Source organism: Alosa sapidissima, chromosome 12 (assembly GCF_018492685.1).
Source record: "Alosa sapidissima isolate fAloSap1 chromosome 12, fAloSap1.pri, whole genome shotgun sequence".
Lineage (NCBI taxonomy): Eukaryota > Metazoa > Chordata > Actinopteri > Clupeiformes > Clupeidae > Alosa > Alosa sapidissima.
The window spans coordinates 1417395-1438018 of NC_055968.1; the positions used below are offsets into that span (position 1 = coordinate 1417395).

At 40.0% G+C, this 20624-nt stretch overlaps 1 protein-coding gene across 1 annotated transcript; it reads left to right on the plus strand.

Moving 5' to 3' along the window:
* Window positions 1-3633: 3633 nt before the first annotated feature.
* On the plus strand, window positions 3634-20069 carry si:ch73-100l22.3. The gene is made up of 5 exons (XM_042056168.1): window positions 3634-3783; window positions 15745-15916; window positions 16007-16105; window positions 16208-17918; window positions 20013-20069. Exons 2-5 carry the CDS (start codon window positions 15761-15763, stop codon window positions 20042-20044), a joined length of 1998 nt encoding a protein of 665 aa, XP_041912102.1. The 5' UTR covers window positions 3634-3783; window positions 15745-15760; the 3' UTR covers window positions 20045-20069.
* Window positions 20070-20624: the final 555 nt, after the last annotated feature.

A 20624-nucleotide genomic window follows, 5' to 3' on the forward strand; every position in this document is an offset into this window, starting at 1 on the left:
AAATGTGTTCGCCAGTGATTTGCCATCACACTTAACCAATAATGGCAAACTTCCAGTGAAATTTTGGTGACAAACCTAATTTGCATATGACATTGTGGCAAATTTGCTGCAACATTGCCAAAAGTTAACTGCAACTGCCAGAAACCTGACATTTCTGTAAGGGATGCCATGCTGACGATGATCATGGGCGGATTATGTACTTATGGCCCAGATGTATTAAGAGCCCCCCACTTATTGTCTTATATGTGGGGGGGGTTGAGGGTCCTCCCCAGAAAATGTCCTGTATTCTGGTGCATTTTGGGGATGGCCAATACTAAATGCAATCAGATTCATAGTCTACATCCTGATTTGTTGATATTGAGGTAATGATTCCATGCAAAGGCTTGGGCTTCAGGACCCCCTGACCCCTTGGGCCCCTGGGCCTGGGCCCGGTAGGCCCGTGCAGTAATCCATCCCTGACGATGATGATTATGATGACTTATTAATTGCGATAATGTAATGATATGTTAATGATAACATAGTAAGGTCGTTCTGTGATTATAATAACAAATAGCGCAACTTCAATTTTCTAATTGAATAATTTGCTAACCCGGACAGCAAAAGAGTCAAATGAACGTTATTGTTGGTCAGATCGATCAGTTTCCGTCAGACGCCCAAAATTCAACATCGATGGCATGAGTGGTGGTTGGTCTATCAAAGTAGGCCGTCGAAAGGGTTCTATCTTGGAATGGTTATCAAGGTAAATATGGGCCAAAACGTAGACTGACGGAAATGTAGGCTACAAAACGTCAAGTCATATTCATGCACAAGCCAACTAAGCTAGCATATATATAACCTATAGGCTACTGGAAGACATTAAAGATAGTTAATTCATGTAGGCTATACTGTTCCAAAATGTACCAGCAATGTATAGTATAGCCTACAGGAATAAAATATTTCCAGCAATTATTATTTCCCTGTTTATTTCGTGTTGTTTAAGTTGTCCTACGGTGATAACTGGTATAAATTATATTTATGTCCAGAGCCGGACAGTAACGGAGTAAATATACTTGAGTACAGTAGCCTACTTGAGTACAATTTTGAGGGATCTATACTTTACTTGAGTATCATTTTTGGGGGGTACTCATGACTTTACATTTGAGAGGCAAATATTGTACTCTTTACTCCACTACATTTCTATCCATAACCGTACCCCTTACCCGTTGCAGGCACCACTGATTGGGACAGCCTATCAGTAATCACCTTCAGCTTTCCGCCAAAGTCAACTCCATGGTCAGATTTAGATAAGAGACGAAACCATGGACGAAACAATGGATGAAGACGCAGCGGGTCCATCCCGGGAATGTGCCAACCTGTGGCCCCACCTCGCCAGACTATTTCAATTTTCTGAACAGTATTTAAAATAGTATTTTGTATTTGAAATACGTATTTTAAACACATGTTTTAGAATTTGAGATTGATTTTACTTTCAATTCCTTTTACATTCTCCAAGGTATTAACATTAACATTTTTCATAACTCCATGTAGGACATTTATGTACATACTGTAAATGTAAGCACTGTGGCAGACTGGCAGTAATAATGCAATATTTAGAAAATGTAGGCTACTCCTGTACTCTTGATACTCAAGTACTTTTAAAAACAAGTACTTCAGTACTTTTACTTAAGTAGATATCTGACTGTTGTACTTTTACTTGTACTTGAGTAAAATTTAGCAAAGTGTATCTGTACTTTTACTCAGGTAATGAAGCTCTGTACTCTATCCGTCTCTGTTAATGTCTATGACAATCTAGGTAATTTAGCTCTTTACACATAGGCTACTGTAGGCTTCAGTATTTTTTTGGTGCTGCTGTCAATTAAGCATTGAATAGTTTAATGTAGCCTATTGAATAATTTGAAATGATACTTTGAATTCAAGCAGAAACTCTTCTTTCATAATTGCTTGTATAGCCTACTTGATGGAGATCATGTGCTCCATGGCTACCTCTGATCAGTCAGAGTGATAGCCCATGAGGCCTACATCACATTCAGTACTCCATGACAGTTGAAAATATATGTATATTTAAGGGTAATGCAAAGATTTTCTATTTGATTAGGTGTGCCCGACCGATTTGAGGGCCGCTTGGGCCAGGGCTGATTTTTGGTCCCAGTCCTCCCCTGAAATAAGTTAATTTAATATTCACCATACACGTTCATGTAAGATATCCACATATATGTTACATTGCTGGGTTTCACATATACTTGCATACTGTATATACATTCTTGTACTATATATGTATTAAATCTATTGTAGCCATCTATTCAAATATAAGCTGGATGTAGCTGCCTTTCGAATGCAACATTCACATTTCTGGACAAAAAATTATATCCCAAGATAGGGCTACAGCTCCATAGACCTCCATTCATTCTGCACTCGTGCACGAGCGCCCACACGTGGAACCAGAAGAAGAACTGCAACCAGTAGCACCGTGAACCTAGCGAAAATAGAATGTTCGTGCCGGATGTATCTCGGAACTGCAACCAGTTCAGAAACCGGAAGTTTTCCGTGAGTGGAAGTTGTCCCGAGAGTGTCTCCAGCATAGACATAATATACATAGACGCCGCATTGGCTGCTGGAAACAAGAAATGCGGCCATCTTGGACCTGTCATACTCCTCATTGCGTTGCAGCAGAAAACACAAGATGACAGCACTGTGCAGCATGTTCCTGCTCAAATCGGCGGACCATACTCGGGGGGATTTACTTTTCACAAGTAAGATTTAACATTACCGTACTATTGGTTGTATTTTGTATTTTCGAACAATGTGGCCTGTATCATAGCTACATGTATGACCTTTGCAGCAAAAAAAACCGCGTGAAAATCTGTTCGGTATTCAGTGAGATATGATTAATTAAGTGTGCTGACAGCTCATTGCACCGGCCAAACAGATTACACTGAGTGGAGTGGATGACCGGTCCAAGATGGCGGCTCCAAATCTCGTCAGCGCTAGTAGGGAGCAGCGGTCGATGCGGCGTCTATGTATATTATGTCTATGGTCTCCAGAGCCCGTTTACGGAGAGCCGGATCACTCCCTATTAACTCCATTATACCTGCAATCTGCTGCAGTTCCGCTAGGGGCGATCCCGAATAAGTGCAAAAACAATGGGGGACTATGGAGCTAGACGGCTAAATGTGTCTCTTTAACCTGGTTGTCCTTGAAAAATCGAAGATTGGATTGTGGTTTCTGCAAGATCAATATGGATTATAGGTCAAAAGTTGAATGAACGAGTACTTACGTCCTTTCGATTTCTTACAGGTTGGGTCGTTGTTGCCCACAACTCACTAGCTTTCTGCTAATGAATGACGTCATTGACACATTTGAAAGGCTTTTTAGAACAAATAAGTGACTCAAAAAATATAATACTCAGCGGTGTGTATTTTCTCTGTCCTCTCTTTCGCATGCAACATTCAAATTTCTGGCCAAAAAATTACATCCCGAGAAAAGTGGATTTGAGGGGTACAGCTCCATAGGCCTCCATTCATTCTGCACTTATTCGTGAGCGCCCTCATGTGGAACCAGAATTGGAACTGCAACCAGTTCAGAAACCGGAAGCTTCCCGAGAGTGGCAGTTCTCCCCTTATTAGACATTCTCTGGTGTCTCCTGTGAGTGGAAGACATTCCCTGTTCTCCCCATAGACATAAGTCTATGGTTCTTATCCCCTTATTAGACATTATTTGGTCAAAGCGGTGGAACCCAACTGTCAACGGCTCTGACTTAACTAAAACGGAGAAACTCCGAATTTGGTAAGTAGCCTCATACTTTAGTTTAACAATCGGTTACATGGATCAGTAAATCCCATGTACTCCTCTCCTAATTATTTAAATGCAAAGATAACATTGGTAGCAGCTAACTAAACTTTTATATGTACAACGCCATTTTCTTCTCTCGTGTTAGAAACTGACGTTAACTTTTTGAGGGGTCCGTTTCCCAAAAGCATAGTTAGGCTACTAACGTTAACTAAGATGCATCTTCCGTGGTAGCATTGCTGCCAATGTGAGTCGACCGTATTTGAGATAATCGGTCGTATTTCGGTCACATTTTAGTAAGAGCTAACACACATGCTCTTACTTTTTAATTTTCCAAAATTAAAAATGTGATCGTAGACAATATGAAGCTTAAGTGTTTGTGCATGCACAACAAAGATTGTTGAGGCGGAGCAAGATACTTCGTCGTAGTTCATGTCTACGGGCGCGAAATGGGGATCGAATCCTGTCTGCATAAAGAGGCGTGTTGATGACGTATTGACGAGCGTACGTTGCAACCGGCCAACAACAGCTGCATAAATAACCGGCGCACACCTGATATAAGGTTGATTTTCTCCAGACTGGAATGCTCAAAAATGCTAAAAATGTACCTGAAATGTTCAGAAGGGTTTGAGGATCATGAAAACGTGCCCGAAATTCACATTCCTAACTCTATAGAACCAAGACCTTAGCATATGTGGTGAAATTCTGAGCTATGCCCATAGACTTCAATGGAGCAGTCGCTGCCTCTGCTCTGCATAAAGGGGGATTTTGACCCCCCCCCCTCGTGCGATCCGGGTTCCCGGAAGTGGCTCCTGATGAAACATCTTGCTCCGCTTTAACAATCTTTGTGCACAACTCAAATGTACCGACTCACATTGCCAGTGACACTACCAGAGCTGGTAAGTCCCGCCCTTTCCGCTATCCCCGCTGGACCTCTAGATTGAAAAATTGTTAATGCAAGTGAATGTGATAAAATAATTATTTTCTTGTCCCGTTTGAATTTTGCCATGAATGTGAACATATGTTGCCTGTGAATTTTTAATATAAATTTTCGTGTAAAGAATGCTACGGGTAGAAGTTTGATGCGGTTAAACTTTGTGTGAGAGCACTTTGTGGACTAACTTTCCGCTAGACGACAGATCACTAGTTTCCTATAGAGCTGGTAAGTCCCGCCCTTTCCGCTGGACCTCTAGATTGAAAAATCGTCAATGCAAGTGAATGTGAGAAAATAATTATTTTCTGGTCCTGTTTGATTTGTGCCATGAATGTGAACATATGTCGTCTGTGAATTTTTAATATAATTTTTCATGTTATGAGTTTGACAGTATATTATATGATTCTTCGGCTATCAGTTGTGGAAAAGACATAATGAGAAAGACTACATGTCGCCTGTGACGTGAGCTAGCTCTAATCGCTAACATTAACTGAGATGCTAGTTTTTGTAACGGCAGGAATAAACACACATGGTAACAAAAATATTTGAAACATGTCTAGCTTCACTCAACACATTAACACTACGATACAGTGTGATTGTAAAGTTGTATGGTTCACTGTGTTCAAAGTCGATCTTAATAACCCTCTACATCTCGACCAACTGATGGTTGTTATGGGAAACTAGTGATCTGTCGTCTAGCGGAAAGTTGTAGTCCACAAAGTGCTCTCACACAAAGTTTAACCGCATCAAACTTCTACCCGCTCAATTGTAGCATTCTTTACACGAAAATTTATATTAAAAATTCACAGACAACATATGTTCACATTCATGGCACAAATTAAACGGGACCAGAAAATAATTATTTTCTCACATTCACTTGCATTGACGATTTTTCAATCTAGAGGTCCAGTGGAAAGGGCGGGACTTACCAGCTCTATAACAACCATCAGTTGGTCGAGGTGTAGAGGGTTATTAAGATCGACTTTGAACACAGTGAACCATACAACTTTACAATCACACTGTATCATAGTGTTAATGTGTTGAGTGAAGCTAGACATGTTTCAAATATTTTTGTTACCATGTGTGTTTATTACTGCCGTTACGAAAACTAGCATCTCAGCTAATGTTAGCGATGAGCTCACGTCACAGGCGACATGTAGTCTTTCTCGTTATGTCTTTTCCACAACTGATAGCCGAAGAATCATGTAAATGCAATGGACTATTATCGCTGTTCTTCTTAATATTATTACAGTGCATGAAATAAGAATGCATGAAAATGCACTGTACTGATCTTCCTAGGCTTCTTCTTCTTCTTCTTCTTATTATTATTATTATTATTATTATTATTACAGTGCATGAAAATGCACTGTATGTTATTCCAAGGCATTTTATTATTACAGTGCATGAAAATGCACTGTGCTGTTCTTCCTAGGCTTCTTCTTCTTATTCTTCTTCTTCTAACGCATTTAATGCAGCTTCAACCGTTTAACGTAGAAACTTCATTCAAACTATGTTACGTAGGTCTTACTTAGGACAAGAGTGCTATGTATTTTTCAGCTTTATAACTTTTATACTTTTTAAACTATTAATTAAAAACTACTCAAAATTTCCCCATTGACTTAACATTGGGCCTTTATGACATCACATCAATTAGAATCCTATGGCAGGTGTTCAGGCCACCTGGATCAACTACCAGTCTCAGGCTTTAAGCATACAAACTGGCCCTACCCCTTAACCCTTTAGGCGCCAGAGGTTTTTTTTTCGAAACGTTCGATTTTGACATCTTCATTTCAAAAGGCTATATCTTAAAAGTGATGAGAGATAGAGACTTTCTGTAAATTAGAGAAATATTAAGGATGACCCAAAGTGTATGTAGAGATTAAATGTTTATATCTAATTTGCATATTATGACGTCATATGGTGGCGGCCATCTTGGATTATAGAATTTTCATGAAAAGTTGCATGTTTGAATGATAAAATGCACCACTTCTTTTCCCCCAAAATGTCCCTCACCTTCTGTATGCTATATTGGACAATACTGAATGCTCAGGTAAATAGTAAGTAGTAAACAAACTGTATAAATCATTACTAATAAATGGCAGAAACAAACCAAATACATGTAGCGGTAGGCTGGCCTTTTGCTGTAGAGATTTTCCATTTACTACATACAGTAGGCACTCTGATTCCATGTATGGGGCACATATATATTATTCAGATGACACACAAACACAAGTAGACAAGACCTGTTTAGTTCAAAAGCTCATTTGCCATGGCAAGGCACAGATCAGGAGTGAGATGACGAGACAAGACAAGAGACAATGTTAGTATTTGTTTTCTTTTTGTTGTTTTTGTTGATGTTTTTTTTTGTTTTGTTTTTTTCTTAGCTTACAAAGACACACACATCACAAGGACATGAACACACAAAAAAGAACACATGTCCTAAATGGTCAGGGAAATCGATAATCAACAGTGTAAATCATTACTAATAAATGGCTGACAATTTTTTTTTTTTTTTTTTTTTATGTAGCAGGCCTTTTGCTGTAGAGATAATGACTATCCATATCCTATCCATCTGCCTCGCGCTCGCGTCGAGTGGAGAGAATTTGTGCAGCTCGGACTAGGCCTACTGTCATTCTCATTGCGACTCCCCACACTGCCTCTACGTTCCCCCCTAACTGTCCTATGAGCACTTCGACCTCGTCTAACATACCCAGTGGCATTAGACAAAGGCTCCACCACGTTACTGTCGCCGCGATTGTGGAGAGGCACACGTTCAGAAGACAGAAGCTAGCGCTATGGATATTAGGCTACCTCCAGCCTCGTTCGCCACACCACTAACACCCTGCTAACTTCCTGATGAACACTCCGAACCCGTGAAACATTATTCCCACCAGTGACATTGGGCAAACGATTCAACGTTTGTGCTTGGTGTAAGCTAAACTATGGAGTAAACTCTCACTTTGTCCAGCTGCATCATTGCAAGGCAGGGACGCATCTGAAGCCTCACTAAACGAATCACCGTCATTTTCTGAAGGCAGATATTCCCCTTCAGAATCAGGGTCCGCGAATAGAAGACCCAACACTTCATTTCAGGTAAACTTTTTTGATGCCATTAGACGATAATCTAATGCAAATACTCGCTGACGTTGACAATATCGCTCTGACAAAGTGGCTCACACGCACACTAGCTCAGGTATTTCACGCACTGATTCAATGCGCTGTAGCTAGAAAGTTTTGTTTAAAGCATGTCGTTTTTTCGACTCGGGGATGACGTATGACTTGTCTGCTATCTAGTGGAGTGGAGGTCGAACGAAATATGACACCCTATTTGACTAAATCGGCTGTTTTATTCAGTACCGCATCTTGTCGAGTAAACTCGACCGTGGCGCCTAGAGGGTTAAGACTACACATCCTGTTCAACTGCTTCCTCTGCCAAAAACGGTTTCAAAATAAAAGTCCTCACTACAATATTTCACTGTTAAACAATTTAACCCTTTAAACTACTGAACTTTTTAACTGTTCAGCCATTGTAACTGTTACTTGTCATCAACTATGACTCCTACCCACTGTAGCTAGTTAGCATGGTTAGCATAGTTAGCATGATAACATTGCTAACATTGTTAGCATTTTTAACAAAACGGCTAAAAATGATTAGCTAAGTAACATAGTTAGCATGTTAGCATGCTAATTAAAATTTTTAGCAAAACTGTTAAAAATGATTAGCGAAGTTAGCTAAGTAACATGGTTAGCATAGTTAGCATGTTAATATATTAACATGCTAGTTAGCATAACTGTTAAAAATGATTAACTAAGTTAGCTAAGTAACATGGTTAGCATGCTAGTATGTTAGCATGCTAGTTAGCATTTTTAGCAAAACTGTTAAAAATGATTGGCTAAGTTAGCTAAGTAATATGGTTAGCATAGTTAGCATGTTAGTTAGCATAGTTAGCAAAACTGATAAAAATGATTAGCTAAGTCACATGGTTAGCATACTTAACATGTTAGCATAGTTAGAATACCTATTAAAAATGATTAGCTAGGTTAGCTAAGTCACATGGTTAACATAGTTAACATGTTAGCATTGCTAACATGTTAGTTAGCATAATTACTAAAAATGAAAACATTAGCTAAGTTAAGTAACTTGGTTAAAATTATTATTATTAGCATAACTGCTAGCAAACATTAGAGCCATTCCAACTGTCAGTTATCGTCAATTATCTACCTAAATAATTTAACCATTTAAATTATCCACCTATTTAACCGTTCAATCATTCCAACTATATTAAACCTTATCTACCAAGTAAATCATTTAACTATATAAACTATCCACATATTTAACTGTTCAGTCATTCCAACTATATTAAACCTCATCTACCTAGCAACCAATATAGTTTGTTTATACTCTGTATGATATTTTACATCATATTTTTGCATTTTCATGCACTGTATTTCCTTCAGGAAATGCTTTTCTAGTTATTATTATTCTTCTTCCGACCAAATTTGACGTTCAAAGGCTCTAAAACCACTGAACCGTTCGACGTCATTCGACCACTCCTACAAAGGTATTGTAACGGAGATTTGTTCTATGTTTTTTCACATTTGTGAACTTTATACTTTATTAGATATTTATGATAAAAGAGCAAGAAATTCTCATAGAGTTAACATTGACCACCATGGCGGCAACTTTTAGCATTATGACGTATGACCAGTGGTGATGACCATGTATGACATTACGTGTGTGCCTGTCTGTGTGTACACCTGTCAACCATACATCTCTGACAATGTTGCTAGCAACATACTAACATACATTCTTACAAACATGTAACCATATCTGCGCACATACCATTTAACCATACTGAGACTTATCTGAGATCTACACTGAGACATTCTGAGAACTATATTGTTGTGTGAGGACTATACTCACTAACTATATGGAACATGTATACCTGTAAATCATATTGTCAACCATTCATACCTTTGAATCATTCCTGTGCTGTAACATCTGTGAAACATAGCTGTGCTGTTAGACCTCTCTTTTTAGACCTGAGCTGTGCTGTGTGAAAAATAAGATTCTAACGGCTCCTACACACAGTTGCGTTCCGTCAACGCATGCCAGTGGGTGTTCCCGACGGTAGCTATGCAAATGACTTGAAGTATAACTGTAATTTGATTGGTTGGTGCCGTCCGTTGATTGGCTTGATTGGCCGGTGCCGTCTGTCGGTGCAGCACCAGCTGAACTTCTCAACGCGAGCTACTGGAGAAACGCGACGCAACGGACCCACAATTCAGTTCGGCAACGGATGACGTGAGCCCATGTAAAGTGAATGGGATGCGTCTCCAGCAACGCAACGCACGCAGCTGTGTGTAGGAGCCGTAACATAAGTTCTGTCTAAAACTGATCATCTGAAGGGCTGACTCTTTTATTCTTCAGTGTATATATCACCATCAAATTTGACCTAATACCATTAACTGAGGCCTCTAGCTGTTGCTGCCAGTTCATGTTCTGTTACATGCCAACCGACACTATGCTCCGACAGAACAACATAAATCAGCCAGTTTTAGAAAAAAAACCCGCACTTCTACCTGCACTTAGAGCCTGTTATTTGTTTTGCAAAAATCTACAGCTCCCGGTTCTTCTGGTCCAATCACAGCAGGGCTGTGTGAGATCTGACTGTCAATCACAGTCTGGTGCAGTCTAGTGCGCACTGACGAGCACAAACTCGATGAGAGGGTGCTCGGTGGTAGTGGGGGAGGGGCATGAGAGTTGTAAACATTCAAAATGTTGGCTAAGTCCCCTCAATCTGTCAGACTTGCCAACTGCAGCTTTAACTAACACATTTCTTGCGGGGAAACACTGCAATATGAAGAGAGCCTAATTATTCAGTGTTCATTGTAATTTAAATTTTCATTCAGGCTTATGTGTAGGCCTACATTTATTTATTTGAGTGTTTTTCATGGTTGTGTTGACATTTCTTTTCCCTGTTTACTTTGATTGATAACTGAGATGATTCAAATCAGAGGAAGGTTAAGGTTTAAAATAAAAGTGTTTAAATTGAACGTTTTTCACCTGGTCCTTATTTCAAATAATTATCGATATAGCCAAGACTGATGAAACACTTATATCGTGATAGACTTTTCAGCCATATTGCCCAGCCCGAGTTTAACCTATGTAGACGTCCAACAGCTTCGATATTTTACAAGATCCTAAATCAGGGTCAGTTTTTCTTACGGGCAGTAGCCTATCAGCCGACAAAGGCGGCACGATCATTCGCAAAAAAACAACAAAGATGTCGATTTTTTTATTTATTTTTTTATTTATTTATTTATTTTTTTTTTTTTTTTTTTTTTAAGCTTTCATTTGCATTAATCGGTTTTCTATCGCTCATCAAGTCAATCATATCACTGTATGGGGAGTGGGTAGGCTACCCTGTATATGCCTACTTTGCAGACGTCTGTGCTGAGGTCTCACGCACACACAAGATGAGAAGGGGAAGGAGATGGGGCGACCGGGGATCACTTTCTCCCTGGAGCGGGGGAATATCGCACAACTAACACAATTAGTAGCACATTTTGCTGCTGCTGGACGTGAGTTAAAGGTGCTCTAAGCATTGGGTAACGTCACTTCTGTTGACTTTCAAACAAAAGAGAGCTAGCTCGCTACTTCCTCACGTGCCGCTCCCGTGCAATTGAAACTCTCCTAAACGTGCATCTCTTCTGTGATTTGCTGGAACAGTTTGTTATGTTGTTATGAGCTAGGTTTGCCCAGGTTGTTTTTGTTGCCGTTTTTGGAGCCTGGGCTGTCCACACGTTTTTTTACTGTGTATTCAGGACACAGACAGCTAGCGGTTGGTTAGGTGATGTTTGCAGTAAGTGACATAAAATGTTTTAGCCTAAAAACGCGTGGCATCGCTTAGAGCACCTTTAAATGTCGGATATGCTAGCCTATGCTGTCAAATCTGACATGGAAATATGTAAAATGCGTGATTGTTGTGCAAACAAGTAGGCTAGCTTAGTGATGTGCTGGTAACGTTTGCAAAATAGCGATTTTTGAAAACTTCCATATGAAGAGCAGGACCTTCGATGTATGGCCACAAGATTAAGTGCGACATAAAACAATGATCATTTTAATTTTAAAATCCTTATTAATGCCAAAATGTTACATTAATGAGTCCCTCTGTGTACTCATAGCTTATGCCTTGGCTACTTCCTGGGGGAGTGGCTTGGTAGAGCAGTGAAGAGCCGTGAAAGGCAGGGAATTCTGGGAGTTGTTGGCTTTCATCCACATAAACCCAAATACATTTTTGCCTTTTTCTCGGTTAAGAAGGTACTGACTTCAGTGTTTCCCACAGAAGTGAATTCTATTTGTGGTGGTAAGTTTGCAGAATTAACTTGAATGCAACCGGTTTTAACAAATTAGCGCAGCGTGGTTATGATGCAGATTTAAGCCAGTGTTTCCCATTCGTTGACTAATTTGTGGCGGGGCGCCACAAAATCAAAACCGGCCGCCACAGATTAATGTTCTATGTTGTACTATTTAAATTAAAGATAAGATAAAATACTTTCATTGAGCTGCACTTTTTACGCACGCAGCCTTTCCTTGCCCCGCTCTCTCTCGTAACGAGCGCGCGGCGCTGCCCATCCTCTGCATGTGCATTTAACAAAACATTAACGATGTTGAAGGATTGTTATTGTCACATAGAAGCATTGCATAGAAGACGGCGGGCTAAATTGCTATTAAATACGCTTAGCATCGTGACCATGCTGCACAAATTTGTTCAAAACTGCTGCATTCAAGTTAACTCTGCTAAGTGTCACCACAACATACATTGAGGAGACTAAACTACGTTAAGTTATGCAATCAAGCAGTATCTCAAAGCTAACGTTAGAATACTGTTTGGATGTCGAGTTTAGCATGCTTACTTACAGTTGCTTGTCAATTTCGTTTGTCAAAAATGTTATGAATTGCATCCACGCATCAGCAGCCTTTTTAACTGGGTTCCCTCACAAACGTCTTCAAGTGACAATACACTACCAAGACAATCTTACCCCCCCCCCCCGGTCGACTTTTATGCCAACAATTGCAGGATTGTTAATGTTTTCTTTAAACGTGCATGTAGGTTTGTTGAGAGACAAGGAGAGGCTGCGCAAAGATGTACATAGCTCTACAATGAACAAATTCCATCCAATTTAAAACCAGTTTAGTGTCCCGCCGGCGGGACGGTTACCCACCTCCCCCCAACATTCGAAATCAATTGTATGCATCATGTTGCTATGTAGCATAGTAATGTTATACACCATTTGAAAGTTTTGACACTTGGGAATCCAAAAATGACAACTTTTTTCATGTACAATCTGTATAGTGCTTTACATTCTCAGATTAATCTTACTATGGATGTGTTCGAAACGGGTAAAGTTGCTGCCTTTTAAGATATCTAACTGGGGAGCAAGGCAGCAAGTGCGGTTCGAAACCGAAAAAACAAATTCTGCTGCCTTTTAAGATATCTTAGAATTCCCAAATAACGGTCATTTTTGAAGGCAGCATCGATGCACACTTCATGCTCCCTCCTACCCATAATCCCTTGCGGCAACGTCTGAAACCGCTGTGAAAGGTAAACAAACATGGCGGATGACATCGGTAATGGCTGCTGAATCTGTTTAAAATTTCATTTGTGTGACCTTATTTTGCTTAGATTTGTAGATTACAGATTAGAAATAAACAATTTACTATCTGATTATGCCACTACTAATTTATACCGTTAGCCTGCTAGCTTACGTAAGCTAATTTAGTTTAACGTCAGGCCTTTGCTAACGTCATACCGTAGTGTTAACCAAAGATTCTAGAGTGCTACGCTCATTTTTAAAAGATGCATTTAATCCAAAGTCATGTCTAGTGAGACAGCTCTCTATGTAGGGAGGGAGGCAGTAGGCAGCTGTCTCCCGTTTCGAACACACCCTATGTCTCAATTAAATTTTGTGTAAATAATGTGGTCAGTTCAAAGATGCTTGTAATCCGGCAGAAAGAAAAAAATATATTCTAGACTCTGTAACCAGGCCCGTCGCTAGAAGGCAAGCAAACCAAGCAATTGCTTGAGGCCCCGAGCTGGCCAGGGGCCCCAAGACAACGACTGGTTAAAAATAAAATGCAACGACAAACTGTGAGCGCCCCTTTGATAGTCAATGCAGTAAAGTGCAACGACACTGTTACCGGCAATACCGGGATCCCCCTCAAGGGGGCCCCTCTCAGTAGTTGCTGACGGCAGCCAGCCAGCCAGGTTTGTGGTCTCTGCTGCTGCCGCGAAAATATAAAACCTCGGCAGTCATAATGAAGCGGAGTTATGCGTCTGGAGGCCAGAAGAGAAAGGAAGAGAATGACAAGAAAAAACAAGATCGTGGTAAGTGATAAATTACACTGGATAAAATAGCTCTACTTGTCTTGTACAAATGGTGTAATGTCGCAGCAGGAAGGCTAGCCTAGCAAAAAATGTTTATGTTAACTACCTACCTGACGGCCCATGCTGCTTGTAACAAACTAGAACAGTTAGCGCAACTTTTTTTTCTCGAACGGACGGAATATGGTTACATATTGTAATATGTTTATTAACGGGATAAGGAAGACGCAGATCTGTTCCAGAATCACTGTTTATCGTATTTAATTACATAACATTGCTATAGCTTTGTAATAGGTTTTGATGAAAGTGGCATAGCTTCTTTGCTATACTAACTATTCGACCGTGATAATCTATTTACCAAATGGGGGTTAGGAAAACCACACGATAAATTCCGTGCATCAAAGCAGACTGGAACATTCATGTCTAGTAGTATTCATGCACGCCAGCTGTTTACTGTCTTTAAAGCATCAGGTGCGTCTGTCTAATTCTCAAACAGCAGAATGCTTAAATGCTATGTTAAGCTACAAGTAGGCCTAGGTCAATGTATAACATTAGCTTGGGATGTTTTTACAGTAAGCATTGGTAGTTGTGAAAGCAGCTGCATCCCTTCTAAATATCAAAATATGGAAATGCTAACATATCTTTTCTTTCTCCCTCAAGGTGCTTTGCTTAAATTTCTCAGCCCTCAGGCTCTTCCTAAGGATACCTCCACTGATGAAGATGGCCTGAAAGGTTAATCTTATGTGTGTGTGTGTGTGTGTGTGTGTACTTGTATTTATGTTGAATTTTTAAATTGCTATACAACCTGCACTCTTTATAGTTTGAACAATGCATCCTTTTTCTGCATAAGATGGCAGTGTTTTATTTTCTCACTTTGTGAGAACTGAAAAATGTTAATGTGAGTGTGTGTGTGTGTTTAAGTATGTTGGATTTAGTTATTGTGCACTTTTTTACATTTATATTGGATTTTATGGTACGGTGGTGTTTTGTCAAATGTTCAAAACTAATGCACAGTATATATATGCAACTGCAGTATTGCACTGTCAAAATTTTGTATTTATATAAACTGTGGGTGAACTTAAACTGTATGGCTAAGCGGTGGTTCCTGTAGGCTTTGCGTGCGGGGGGGTGGCTCCATGTCCATGTCCATGTCCATGTCCATGTCCATTTTGCTTGGGGCCCCCAAATTCCTTGAAACAGCCCTGTCTGTAACTTTGTGTCAGTACATGACAGTTATTTTGACTGTTTCCTACAAAGACTACAGGTTCCCAGCTTTCTATAGAGGTCAAACATTTGATGGTAGGCCCCAAAAGAGGTGGGGACAATGCCCTCGTAAGTAGGCACAGTGCAATTTCAGGCAAAAACTTGAAATTTGTATTGGAATTCATGTACACGGTACAACATGGAAAATCATTGTGTGGTGGTCAGTGTTGCTATTGTGGTGGGCCGCCACAAATAACATTGGACTTGATGAACATGATGACTCCACATTTCTACTACATAAATGTCTTTTAAATACACATTCATCTTCCCAGCGGTGAAATGCTCCTTTAAGTAGTGAGTAATTCATTACTAAGTTTGGCAAACCTTAACCAGAACTTGCCCAAGTAAGCTGTACACTCATTTTTCCTGCAGAGTTTACTGTCTAAATATGGAGAGTTATGAGGTGTTCATTCAAAGACACATTTCCCAACTTCGACAACACAACATCAAATCCCCTGTGCAACATCAAAAGTACCTGTGCAAAACTAACGATAAGTGCAGATCGGAAATCACCTTCTATGGATGTGCAATTCTTTCTCCACTGGTAAGACTATGAACACTGCTGTGAAAATTACATTGTACTCATTTTTTTTTTTACCAAATGTTTAATCAGTTGCATCTCGTATTACATTAGCTGAGTTTGGAGCAAAGAGAAGAGATGTGCAGATACAGAGCAAAATGCTTGATGAGTGAGAAGACGATGAATAGCCACACTATTCGCACCAGTGTTCAGGTAATACAGTATAAGCTTTATTGTAATGCAATAGTTACTCTTGATGTAGTGTAATATGTGGTGCAATACATTTTAAGCCAGGATTTTTATTTTATCCCTCAGATCAATCCATCTCCAACATTAAAGGAATTTATATTGGGCCAAGAAGTCAGTCTAAATGGAAACACTAGCAGAATCAGCAACATCACTGAAAATTCAGGGAATAAACAAGAGGTTAAGAAATATACATGCTCTCCAATCCTATCACCCACTGGACTTACTGATGATTGGGAAGTCGAAGATCTCCGTTATCCCTTTATCTGGACTGCCTGTGATGTTTCTGTAATAGTGGCTTCTCATGAAGGTAAACCTGTTCACACAATCAGTCAGGGACCTAGTATCATGAACCATGTTCAAATGGATAGAGATACCTTGGAGGAATATGTGGATGGCTCACAACAAGCTCACACTGACCAAACTAGTTGTCTGTCTATAGTATGTCCATCAGAGGGTCCATGGAAGCAACAGACACTTATGCAGAGCAGAAGCACTGAGTTACATGTGGTCTCTTCAGCAGATGATGATGATGATGATAGTCTTTCTGATAAAGAGAATGAAGAGGTCTCAAAGGAAGATTTTATGGGAAGGGGGGAACACATGAGAGCCAATAGGAAGAGGCAAGAGCAGGGGAGGGTCCCAACCCCTGAGCCAGAAAAAGGACAATTTGATTGCACACAGCAAATAATTTCATCTGAAAATCTGTGTGAATCCAGAGGCTATGGGTCATTCCAAGTTAATTTGATTAATGATGAGCAGGTAGAAGGGTCCTTTGAGTGTGAGAATGTGAAAGCAAAAATGAAAATGTCAAGCAGATTGAAACTGGTTGGTAATAAAAAAGACTTCACTCCAGCTTTCAGCTGTTCCCCCAGAAAATCCTCCTGTTTTTTTAGGAAAAAGTCTTCAGGCAGAGGAACGCAAAGGCTTAGCTTCACAACAGAGACGTATAAAAATGTTCCTGTACCCCAGTTCAGTTTAAGTCCTGTTAATTCTAAGAAAGGTGATGGAGTTAATCCTTCAAGAAAACAAGAGATAAATAAGTCTTTACACAATGAAAGCAAGGGTCTGTTAAGTTGGAGTGACTCTGTTTGTTGGGGCAGTGGCAACAAGTCTGTGGTCACAAGAGACATAACTCTAGGTAGAAGCTTCAATCAGACACAACAGATTGCTCAGTTGGAACTTAATCTGTCTAGCCTCAAAACCTTGATCTCAGACCTGGAATCTTCTTTATCAGAGACCCAGACAGACTCCGAAGAGTCCACAGAGGCATTTACTTATTCATGCCATGATCATAGTTCTCCTGTTGTAATTAAGAAAAGCAGAGTCAATAGAAACGCTAATCACACAACCCACAGTTTCCTCAAACAACCAGTTATCGTGTCAGGATATGAGGCAATACCAGAAAGTGACCATGAACTGCTACAGTTACATCAGGCAATCCCTCAAAATGCTTTTCAAGTTGCCATAGGAGAATGCCAGAAGCCACTACTGGGTGATGTCAGCAGCAAGTCAGAGCAAGAGAAGAATATACTGAAAATGGCGGGGCCAAAATTGGATGTGTCAATGAACCAGTCGTATGATGTGGAGTCACCATCTGGACTGTTGCTGCAGGCTCAGATAAGTGGAGGAAAGCAATTCACTCAGTGTCCTGACAGTCATGGTGTGTTTTTTCATACCAAACGAAGGCTCATCATGAAAGCAGTGGACAGTAACTCTTCAGCATCAGCTGATCAAAGATCTGGCATTATAGAAAAGTCCTCATCCAGCACTATCAAAGGTGAGAACCCTAAACTTTAACTTTTAAGACTTTTTTTTTGCACCCTAGCAGTCAAGTAGCTGGTGCTTTTCTGGCCAAAGACCTACCTTGTCAACTTGAAGGGATTGGCCAGGTATAGTTGCCCCCTCCACCTGTGACTCTCTGCTCTCTATATCGTCAGAAGCTCCCTCCTGAAAGCCCAAAGATCTCCTGGGCCAGCCTTTTTGACTTCTCTAGTCCTTTGTACTGTCTCTAGAGTGACTTCAGCAGTGGCGGACCGTGGGTTTTGTGGCTGGGCCTTCAATTACAATTAGCTTTAAATGGACAAGCTCCCAAATACCTAAGTGAGCTTGTACACTTTCACTGCCCTCCCAGAACTCTGAGGTCCTCAGATAAACTACTGCTCTCAGTACCTCAGAGTCGTTTAAAAAATAAAGGTGACTGTGCTTTTTCAGTAGCTGGGCCCAAGTTGTGGAACAACCTGCCGCTACACATTAGATCCACACCAACTATTGGTGCTTTTAAAGCCAAGTTAAAAGAATATATGCTATCAATGGCTTTTAAATGAAGTGTGGAATGTAATTATATAGGCTATATATGTACATATTATTTTAGTTTTATTTTCCTGTTGTGCTTTTTTGTGTCTTTATTCATTTTGTCTTCTATTATCTTTTTTTTTTTAGCACTTTGGTCAACCACAGGTTGTTTTAAATTGTATATAAATAAACTTGACTATGACTATAAGTAAATCGTATGGTTTTACTACTAGTAAAACCTAGTGCTGCTGTGATTAGTCGACGTAATCGACCATGAAAATTGGTCGACGGCAGTTTGTTTTAGTCGATGAGTCATTTTACTATTGACCACCTATTTATTTTTGGTCTCCCGTCTCAAACGGTTCACTGTATTGTTATTAACTCTGGAGAAGTACAATGACTGTCTTTAGATGTTAAAGGTGCCCTGCCATACATATTTCATTACTTTGTGGTAATGTCTGAAGTTCTTTTAAAAATGAATGAATGCACATCCCAACTTACTGAGGTCAGGTGCAGGACAAAAAAGGCTTATCAAGGAAAGAAGAGTAGTTGTGCGCAAACTACAATCTCCTACGCAGTATGGAAAACCTGGAAAAGTATGGAATTTGATTTTTAGTAATTTCCAGGTTTGGATAAGTATGGAGAAATATTTTTGTTTCCAGACTATTGCATTTGCAGTACTAATCACTTCACTCGGGTCATAATGAACCATTCCTACTGTTGTGTAGCTTAACTGTCAGTCCCCATCGTCAAAATAAAACTATGATACAACTAAAAATTAACCAGCTAAATGGACGAATATTAAGTGTAATTTTTTTGTTCACTTCAGTTGTCCATACCTTTTGTTTTCACCGAGTTATCCCAAACCAGATGTGGCCGCAATGTCGAGAATACGGTCAGAAAAATCTACCGAGAAGTTTGGAAATTTGAGTATGGAAAAAGTATGGAATTTTGACATGGAAAATGTGTAGGAACCCTGGATACATGATCATATAAATTAGAATACACTTTTGTCTGTGGTCACACTTAGCCGTTCCCTTCTTTTGTATGAAGTACTCGTGTTGAAAGCGGAAAAAAATATTGGACAGAACAATATCTGCCAGATCCAGTATACACTCCCTGCTGGGTTTGGACATGGGTGAGCGGAGAGAAAAAAAATGTGTCAGTGCCTCAATCCCACCTTCATGAGGAATGTTGGTATATAGGCTCTACAGACAAAACATTCTACTTTTGGAGATGGCAAGCCTGAGTCTCCGATAAAACTCCTCTCTCTAAGCAAATTTGACCTAAAAACAAGCACATTTGCCTGCCAGTGCATTGACCAAATATGTCTTGATAAGACTCCTTAAAATAAATCAAAGTCTTCTAAAATTAAGACAAAATTATCTTTTTAGATAACACTAGGTAAGTCTCTTCATACTAAAAACAATACCAAATAGACTTTTTGATCTTAATGTAAGATTAATAACACTTGGTTAGATTTAATTTTTTGAAGTGCAGCAAGTATAAATTAGTTTTGTTATGTTCTTTATATCTACATTAACTTATATGTTTATCTTCTTCTTTCTGATGACTTTAGGTGCAGTCTGCAGCAAGGCAAGCAGAAAGTGAATAAATTGTGAGCATGGAAACCTTCGATATGTGTCTTGTTTGTTTCAGAGTTATCGTTATGGCAAGACTTACGGCTCCCAGACACAGTTGTGTTCCGTCAAAGCATGCCAGTGGGTGTTCCCGACGGTAGCTATGCAAATTACTTGAAGTATAACCCTAACTTGATTGGCTGGTGCCTTCTGTTGTTGTTCGTCAGTGCAGCAAAAGTTGAGCTTTTCGACGCAAGCGACGGGAGCAACGAGACTCAACAGACCCACAATTCACTTCAGCAACGGATGACGTAAGCCCATGTAAAGTGGATGGGATGCGTCTCCAGCACTGCACCACACGCAACTGTGTGTGGGAGCCGTTACAGCTAAATATAAGGTAAAGGAAGACGTGAGAAGCGTAAAGGACAACCATCAGTGCAGCTCAGTGCCTGGTTTCTTCCACACACGCCATTGGGAATTGTGGCCAAATAGTTCAGTCTTTGTTTCATCAGACCATATGATTTTACTTCTCATGGTCTGAGAGTCGTTCAGGTGCTTCCATCTAGCCACTCTGCCATAAAGGCCTGATTGGTGGAGTGCTGCACTGAGGA